At 33.4% G+C, this 10228-nt stretch overlaps 1 protein-coding gene across 1 annotated transcript; it reads left to right on the top strand.

Moving 5' to 3' along the window:
• The first annotated feature begins 2915 nt into the window (after positions 1 to 2915).
• On the top strand, positions 2916 to 3980 carry LOC149374783 (uncharacterized). The gene has a single exon (XM_089591653.1). It carries the CDS (start codon positions 2916 to 2918, stop codon positions 3978 to 3980), a length of 1065 nt encoding a protein of 354 aa, XP_089447779.1.
• Positions 3981 to 10228: the final 6248 nt, after the last annotated feature.

Here is a 10228-nt window from a genome sequence, read left to right as displayed (position 1 = left end):
AAAATAAATACTACGAGAATGAGGATCGATTTCTTCAAAAATTTCAACGACTATATTATTGGAACTTAAATCTCCGGTTAGTTTTAAGTAAGCTAATTTTAGTTGACTTCTAATTGCTATAGTTTTTGCGACATTTTTACGACAGTTTGTAGTTACCGCCGTAAGTTTTAGTTCCCTGTATTTTGACTCTTGCCGTATCGACGAAAAATAAATAGGTGGTCCATTTAACTCTATTGCTCGCATCTCGTGCGTTAAATTGTGCAGCTTTTTGGTTAAATGTCCACATAATTCCTGGTAACGAAACAAATAATCTTCAACTAAAATTTTTGATCTGACAATGTGCCCTCGTACATGCCGAGGAGAAATAAAAATATCAATGATCTGCCTGAGTAATACATACAATTCCCACTCTTCGTTCTCCTCATCGACCTTGCTTCCAAAATACCTTGCAAAATTAAGTGATTCAGCTCCAGACATTTTTAGTTTCCGTTTTACAGTGATACGGTCTTTTTTAATTTCTGGTATTTTATTAGACATATTTATTCCATTCTGAACAATTTTTATGCGCGTATTTAAATAATTTAAAGTGAAAAGTAAAAGTAAAAGTAAAAGGATCGTGTAATAAATCTAGTGTAATATTGTCACAGACATGATATCCAGCGACATCATTAAAAATGCAATACTCCTTGAGTCCTGTTAATTGATAATCATTTTTTTGTAAATTTTGTACATATGAATCACGAGTTCGTAAGAGACTGATTTTTTTCACTACATAATGTTCTTATTTCGCTTATATCTGCATAGCAAACGCGGCACGACTTACCAAAATTAAAATTTTCTGTGAACCCTAATATCTGATTTAATCCAAGGTTATCACCTAACACCAAAACTAATTGAAAAAAAACTGTTACTTTTTTACCGTTTACTGTTATCGATACACCATCTTTACGCAAACTATTTAATTCAGAAATAAATGGCTCAAAGATTTCTTTATTTCCGTATTCTTTACGGTGCTCCGATTTAAACAAAAGCGCGACTATAAGAAATTTTAGCTGAGACGATATGTGAGGTGGAAAAGCAGGTATCGATGCGTATACAGCGCCAAACTTTTGTTGACCTGCGTGGGATCCTAACGGGTTCCCTGATTCGAACTCATCTTCATAAATATGAAGTGGAACAAGAAGTTCGTTTTCAGCTAATTTTGTTATCGCATTTTTTTTCCCACAGCTCACCTTGAATAACGTTGCTGATAATTGTTTTTTCAAGACTTAAGCTTCTCATATGTTGTTGTAAAATATCAAACGAGCCTGGCACTTCTAACATCAACTTTAAACTCGATCTTAATGGTATACGCTGTATTTTTAACTGTTTTTTAATTTTTGTAACAGTGCCATCAACCACTGTGTCTATAAAATCACAGCCTATAATTTGTTCAACAGGTTCAATCATTTACCATTTTTCAACGTATAGAGAAAAACGAGCGCTTTCGTTATTAAACTTATTAAATATGTGATTGACGTCGTCCATTACGTTATTAAAATGAATGAAGACCTCGGAATTTTTGTCATAGCACCTACTTTTTGTTTGTTGTTCCAAGTACGATGAAAATGATTTTCTAACAAATTGAATTATTGTTTCAACAAATGTCTGGACAACATTTCGAGGTATCACCGGATTATTATAGAGACTAAGAGTTAATAAAAGCATTTCATGCTCAAGATTTATATTAAAATCGCACATTTTATTTGCTTTTTTTTAAGAAAAGTAATAATATCAGGTACTCACTGTAAAATACTGTATAACAAACTACTTTACACACATTCACTTACGAATTATTTCACGTGAGTACTATACTTATATAGTACGATTTATCAAAAAGTAACAAAAAAAAATGTTTTATCTACTGATAACTTTTTCAAAATAATAAATATTTTTTTTAAATCTAATTTTATGTCCAGATATTTCAGAATTGTGTAAAAAGCACAATGCAAAAGCTAGCTAGAATTCAAATCTGGCCTTTTCAAATCAATTATAAGATTTTTTACTACAGTATAATTTTTTTGAGGCTTGAAACCGTAGGGTGACCCATTTTAATCTATGGACCCGAATTTCTTCTAAACTACGAGGTCTACAAAAAAATAGTTCAGACGAAAGTTGGGCAGGACAGAGGGGGCCATTTGATGGTACCATTAGTTTTGACCTTGAAGTCAGTTTTGAAGGTCATTTCAAGGTCAAGATGGTTTTTTCAAATGGTAACCCCTATTTTTGAGTGCGGATTTGAAAAGAGCGGGAAATTTAACATCAAATTTGTCTGTGAAAATTGTTTTTGTGACCTTGAAAAGTTGAAAATGAAGGTCAAATTTCAAAAAAACCGATTCGACGTAATTTTTCAAAAATGACGTGGTTTTCTGGGTAACACTACAGTTCATAATGCTTGAGAAAGATCAATAAATTGTAAAAGTACAAATTACTTTAATTATCTTGACCTTGAGATAAATTTTGAAGGTTATTTCAAGGTCGTAAAGCATTTTTGTATTCATAAATCCTGCTTTTGACTGCAATCCTTGTTTTTTGAGATTAGGTCCTAAAGAATGTTATTACTCTTACATGTTCATGATAAACCGAAAATCGTAGCTTATCAATACAATTGTTTTTTACGGATAATGCAATTTTCCTTAGCATAAGCTTGAGGAACTTATTTCAGTTTACTTTGTGATTATCTTCCTAAAAATTTGTTTGGGCAATTTATCGGTACTATTTTTTCTCGACTACTTTGCTTTGGACTACTTTTGCTTTTATAAATGAAAACCATCGAGCTTTTATGTTAGACATTGATTTTTTTTTGTATAATTTTACTTCTTATGTAAATCTAAATTACTATTCACATTTCGTGTACCCGAAACAAATTTTTTAATATGGCTGATTATCCACCAACAGAAATTTTTGATATGATATTAGTTTTAGGGGAATGTCGCAACAATTACGCCGCTACATCAATACTTTGTGCTGTACGATTTCCAGATAGAAGACACCCTACTGATATGACAATAAGAACCCTAACAGAAAGAGCTCGCGAAGGGCATCTTGTTCGTCAACGCCGACATCATGATTATGAAGATAATGATGTGCGAACATTAACAATTCTTGCAGCTGTCCATTTAGATCCGCACATTAGAACTCGACAGATTGAAAGAGAAACGGGTATACCGCAAAGTACCGTTTCAAGAATCTTGCGATTTTTAAATTATCATGCTTACCATATTACTCTAACGCAAGCCTTACAACCTCGTCATGTTGTAGCTCGAATTAATTTCTGCCAATGGGCTTTGCGAGTCATTCAAAATGATCCCCATTTCTTTCGCTATGTTCTTTTCTCGGATGAAGCTAATTTTTACAGCGACGGGCAACTGAACAGACATAACTGTCACTATTGGTCGTACGAAAATCCTTACTGGTACAGAGCTGTAGACCACCAAAATCGGTGGAGCCTCATGGTCTGGTGCGGAATTGTACATGGGTATTTGATTGGACCCTACTTTTTTGATCAAAATGTTAACAGGTTTAGCTACTTAGCATTGGTACGGGAGCACTTACCTGGTCTGTTGGAAAATGTTGACTTGGCAACACGGCAAAGAATGTGGCTTCAACAAGATGGTGCTCCACCTCATTTTGCACTGATTGTACGGGAGTTTTTAAACAACCGTTATCAGGGCAGGTGGATAGGACGAGGAGGCCCAATTGAATGGCCTGCTTGTTCACCAGATCTCACGTCACCCGACTTTTTTTTGTGGGGGTACGTGAAAAATGTTGTTTTTGCACAACGGCCAACAACGCGAGAGGATATGATGGACCGGATCCGTACAGCTTGCGCAGCCATTCCTCGAGAAACATTGCTCAGGACTGTGGAAAGTTTTGAAAGACGTGTGCGCATGTGTCTTCAAGCCAACGGACAAAATTTCGAACAATTTATCCGTGGCTAAATGCAGATATTGTGAGTGGCAAGGGGACTCACGATAATCAAGCACCCCGACGTGAGTGGCAAGGGGACTCACGATAATCAAGCACCCCGACGTGAGAGGCAAGGGGACTCACGATAATCTGGCACCCCAAAGGAAACAGAACTTACTACGTCCACGTCGTTGTTTTCGGGTAACGCTAAAAGTAAGATAAAAGTACTTTTGTTTTGCTATTTCCGCATTAAAAAATGCCACCGCCTATTAATAAGAATCAGCAATTGAAAACTTGCTGATTGACTTCTTAAATTGACCTTAATGTGACCTTTTAAAGGTTAGGTTTATCATGAACATGTAAGAGTAATAACATTCTTTAGGACCTAATCTCAAAAAACAAGGATTGCAGTCAAAAGCAGGATTTATGAATACAAAAATGCTTTACGACCTTGAAATAACCTTCAAAATTTATCTCAAGGTCAAGATAATTAAAGTAATTTGTACTTTTACAATTTATTGATCTTTCTCAAGCATTATGAACTGTAGTGTTACCCAGAAAACCACGTCATTTTTGAAAAATTACGTCGAATCGGTTTTTTTGAAATTTGACCTTCATTTTCAACTTTTCAAGGTCACAAAAACAATTTTCACAGACAAATTTGATGTTAAATTTCCCGCTCTTTTCAAATCCGCACTCAAAAATAGGGGTTACCATTTGAAAAAACCATCTTGACCTTGAAATGACCTTCAAAACTGACTTCAAGGTCAAAACTAATGGTACCATCAAATGGCCCCCTCTGTCCTGCCCAACTTTCGTCTGAACTATTTTTTTGTAGACCTCGTAGTTTAGAAGAAATTCGGGTCCATAGATTAAATATATAAACATAAATAAACTCCCATATATGCCTACACTCAGCTGGCCAAGGGTAGTTTAGAGAGATCAAGCTTTTAAAACAAAATTGAACTGCATCGACTAAACTATTTAAGCATACCTCACACTCGTGTGAATTTATAACGACTACAACTTTGGGTATTTTTTGGGGGGGAACCACTCCATGTTGCATTACATTGTTACTCTGAATACCCTCGAACGCTTTGTTGTCAATCATCAATTCCTGGTCACTTTCTTCAACGTTACCATCGCTGCTTAAATTGCCAATGAAAGCTATATAGGGACAAACTTCGTAGTTTCGAAGTCTTTCTCTTTCTTGTTGCAATTCAACGAGCTTCTCTCTTGACTGAAAAAAATTATGGAAATTTAAAGTGATCAGTGATCCGTTGGGGGCGAAATGTAAGAAAATAAATAAATACAAGTAAAGTGTATTTAAATTTTCTGCGTTGATTTATTGATGCGCAACGTTTCGCTGACAATATGCGTCAGCCTCATCAGGCGCAGGTACGCGAGAATTCGTAAGTTTGGTTGACTTACTCGTCACCTGTCGTGCTGTCGACATACCGCTGGCCAAGCTTTAACAAATGTTGTGTTTGAATTGGGATAAATGCGATCGGAGTCGTAGGCTAACTAAAAATTGTATGATAAATAACAAGTAAAGATAAAAATTAAAAATTAAAAATAATTATTTCTCTGATTCTGCTGCACTCAGAAAATAGATATAGGAATTATTACTGTAAAAGCAACGGTTAAGTTGGGACTGAAAATTTTAACTATAATTTTTACCGTAGCTTTACAGTAATATTTTAGTTACAGGAAAATTCATCCTTATTTACAATCTTTTTTACCGTGAAACTACGGTAATTTTCCTTCTGATTAAAAAAAGATTATATCAGCATTTTTTTTTAATCAGGGGAAAAATTACCGTAGTTTCACGGTAAAAAGTATAGTAAATGAGGATAAATTTTCCTGTAAATAAAATATTACTGTAAAGCTACGGTAAAATTTACCACACATTACAGTAAAAATTAGAGCTAAAATTTTCAGTCCCAACTTTAGCGTTTTGTTTTTAGAGTAAAAATTTTTACACAGTAACAATTCCTGTAACTTTTTTCTGCGTGTGAAACTACACTCACCAATTGTATACAAAAGTTTGTACGTAGACAGTTGTATTGTAGAAAATACTTTTTTATGTCCTGACACTTGTCTCGTTTCTCAAAACTGTCTTTCCACTTTTGAATTACTTCATTTTCCGGAAAGCTATTACTCTGCAGCCACTGAATACTGTCGTTGATGACGTCGCATAAATCTAGATATATATAAAAAAATAAAAAAGAAATAACAAGATTTTACTCATCTGAGGGATATGTATCCATACCCTCTGAAATGCTTTCCGAGTTCGAAATGACTCCAGTGACTATAAGTTTTTTTCTCAGAGCGAGGTACTTCTGGTAAAAAATACCTCCAGCACCTACAGCTTTCTTTCCATCCTTTGATCCTTGATGCGGAAAGTAGAACAAATTTTGCAAATCTTCTATGCTACTTTCGTGTGATTGGAAAATCAAAGCAGATTGATTTGCCAGATCTATAAATCTGTCTTTATCAACTCTGTGAATATAAAATACTTGTCAAGATAATCCATTGAAAAAGTTATATTTATTAATCAGTGTTAAAACAAAACTTTTTGTAAAAATAATTTTTAAAATCTTTGCGTGTATATACAATGAGCTGTCTAATTATTCTAGCTGCTGCATGAATTTCTTTAATATTAAAAGTGAAAACAAATCAATCATATGTTTTCTTTTACTTGAATGCATCCAGATTTTACAATATAGTTAAATATAGTTTCTACCTTACCGACTATAACACTTAGAGACATATTTATTATTAATTATTTATACAGGTGTTTTGCGGTTAAAAGATAAAGAGACTCACCGAGCTTATCCTTTTAGTAATCAATTAATTCATTACTAGGTGTATTCTATTTAGAATTAAAAGAGAACAGCTATAATTCGTGATACTAGTGAGAAAGAAGCAGGCGAAGTGCCAATCATACGAAATTTAATTTTTCTCTTTCAATTCGTAATGGAATGCAACAAATAATGGCTTGGTTCATTCCTAATAGTATAAGGTAGGCGACTCTTCTCGTCTTTTTACAATAAGGCAGAAGTAAAAATAATTATTAATTAATATTTTAAAATTAACACGAATAATTATTTCGTTGTACCTATATTTTCCAGTCACTTCAAATTCATTTTCTACAACGAGATCGCTCAAGATACTAGTTTTTATTTTTGAAGTTTTTTGAAATATTCCAACAATGTATTTCCCCCTTGTTGTGTGTCTCAGTAATTCTTGAACGCTTAATTTCAGCGAAGCTGCTCACAGAGAATGAATATATATATATATATATATATATATATATATATATATAATGTTTCACTGTATTAAAAAATGAATGGAAAAATAAATAAGGAAGAACTGAATAAAGCATACGTAAAATTGAGATCGAACTACTGAGATCTTCATTCCTAACATCGTCAACGAATTCGATGTCATTGCTTTCGTCTACCATTGAGTTGGACAAATGAAAAATTTGAAGTGTTACATGTGAGTTGAAGGTATATTTTATTTGCAGCGTCAACTTTTTCATCATTCTTATCTTGTGATTGTTTCCATGCATTATAACCCATTTCAAATTTTCTCTTATATCCGCACTCTTTCAATTCAAACAAATTATTAATCATTTGTTCGTCTATAATATCAAAAATATGCTCATCGATACCAGCCTCTGTAAATAAAAATCATACATCCCATACATTCAAATACTGTAACTTTTCATGCTCATGTAAGATTTTTTTTCTACACTACTTACTATTTATCATAACTAAATACAATAGCTTATTTATTTCAAACATGTGAAACTGCACTCTTTGTTTACAATCGTACATTTACTATAGCTTACGTACAAGTGAATTTATAACCTTACCTTCAAATCTGGCGATAAATTTGTCTAAATTCCACTGACGTAACAAGGATTGGACAAACTCATCAATTGCAGTAAGTAAGCGGCCGACTCTCCACTTGTCCGATCAGTTTATGTATGATAATAGCGTACTATTAATACATATAATTAAACACTTTTAATTAAATCGCACACGCACATCACGCTGCCTGCAGGAGACCAAACAGACAATCTTGACTTGGCTTAGGGAGCAAGATTTGCTTGGTTAGTGACAGGTCACATTTGCCTGGCTCACCCAAGCAGTTTCTGCTTGGCTCCCAAGCAAGTCTAGCCTATATATCGTTACTTGGGTCACACAGGCTGGAACAGCCGGACAGTCAAGCTACTCTGGCCGTTTTTTATTTTCAGTGCTTGGCCAGAGTACATAAGATACTAGTCCGACAATTTACGTCTATATAAAGTGTACGGACTGTGTGTTATTGTTTTTCTTATTCACAACTGAATTATACAATTATTAATAGATATAATTTTTCCTAATCTTAATTCTGATAGTTAATAACCTAGATATTATTCAGGAACATTAACTTCATCACAAATAATATTTTTTCTCTTAAAGTTACTCTGAAGTAGGCTTTATATCCAAGTAAGGCATAAGTTTTTAATAATAATTATAAATGTTTATTTGAATGTATTAATAAAGAAAAACTACAATATAAAACAGGGGGTCTTGATGTATTGTAAATAAATTATTTTTAAAAAATCCAAATTGCTTGCGTGTATATTATCTGATTTTGAAAAAACACTTATAAAAGTTGGAAATCCTTAAAGCTATTCATGTTATTCCAACTTTTCAATGCTTACTATACTCCGTAAATACTTGCAGATGAAGTCATCACTGGAAATTTGTTGATACAATTCATGATTAGTGAGTTGAATGTAATTGTTTTCCTAAAACGCAAAAAACGAGTGAAAACCTACAGTTTCATATAAACAATTGCACCTAAATTATAACACATGTATTTTATCAAAAAATTAACAGTAATTACTCTGTCTGAAATTCTTCAAGGAGTATAATAAGTTTGAAAAGTTGGAATAACATGAATAGCTTTAAGGATTTCCCACTTTTATGAGTGTTTTTTTAAATAAAATAATAAACACGCAAACAATTTGGATTTATTTAAAATAATTTATTTACAACACATCAAGTCCCCCTATTTTTTATTGTAATTTTTCTTTATTAATACATTTAAATAAACATATAGAATAATTATTAAAAACTTATGCCTTCCTTGTATATAAAGCCCTCTCAAGAGTAACTTTGAGAGAGAAAATATTGTTTGTGAAGAAAATAATATTCCTGAACATTATCTAGTTGGTTAACTATCAGAACTAAGATTGGGAAAAATTATATCTATTAATAATTGTATAATTCAGTTGTGAATAAGAAAAATAATAACACATGGTACTCACACTTTATACAGATGTAAATTGTTGGACTGATACCTCATCCTCTCTGGCCAAGTGGTAAGATGCTTGCCTAATAAACTGGGGCTCGAGTTCGTGTCCCATAGAAGCCGAATTTTTCTTTTTTTTTTTTTTCCTATAACTGTTGATATTTTGTATTGTATTTATTTATTGTCCATGTATTGATTTACATCTTTTTACATACCTCTTCCCCTCACACGACATTACGTGCGCTTACAATTTTCGCTCTCAAACTTAGTATTATTTTATCTTCCTCATGTACATGAATTTCCCTTCTTTACAAACATCTTAACCTCTAGCTTCCCCAAATCCTCATTATTCGTTAAAATTATTCCTAACCCCTAACGCGTCCTCTCCTTTATTCAAAATAATTATTCAAAATAATTACCCCCCCCCCTTTTATCTTCAGCGCTTGATCTGGCCACTTTCTCGAATTCTTCAACATACTTGCAAATTACCTCAACCGGATTCCTTTCCAATAGTCTGACCAATCTTTGTCTAATTGCCTCCTCCGAACCTTTTAATCCTACTTCCTCTGCTGTTCCAGGCCACTCCACATTAATTTTTTTCCTCGCTATCTGACAATAAAAGATATGCTGAATATTTTTCTCCCTTCTCTTGCATATTATGCATGTGCTGTCTAAAAATCTCTTCTTGCCTGCTTTACCTACACTCCTGCATCTGAGCCTCGTTCATTGTTCTTTAACGTTACCCCTCTACACCTTCTTTTCCCAATAATCTTCCGTTCCTAATGTTTGTTTAATATGTTTATAATAATCACAGTACTCCAACCTCTTAATCCTTCTCCAATCCAACTGCACTTCCTGGTCTTCTTTTACTTTTAGCCAATTTATCATTCTCTTTATCAAATCCCACCTCTCCAGTGTATCAAACATCCCAATTAGCCCCACTCCATCACCTACTTCCTTAAAAGTT

Source organism: Copidosoma floridanum, unplaced genomic scaffold (assembly GCF_036245765.1).
Source record: "Copidosoma floridanum isolate Cflo_tuat_1 unplaced genomic scaffold, Cflo_Japanese_pri ptg000013l, whole genome shotgun sequence".
Classification (NCBI taxonomy): Eukaryota; Metazoa; Arthropoda; class Insecta; order Hymenoptera; family Encyrtidae; genus Copidosoma; species Copidosoma floridanum.
Note: the sequence above shows the minus strand (reverse complement) of the source record. Positions and strands in the feature narration are given on the sequence as shown.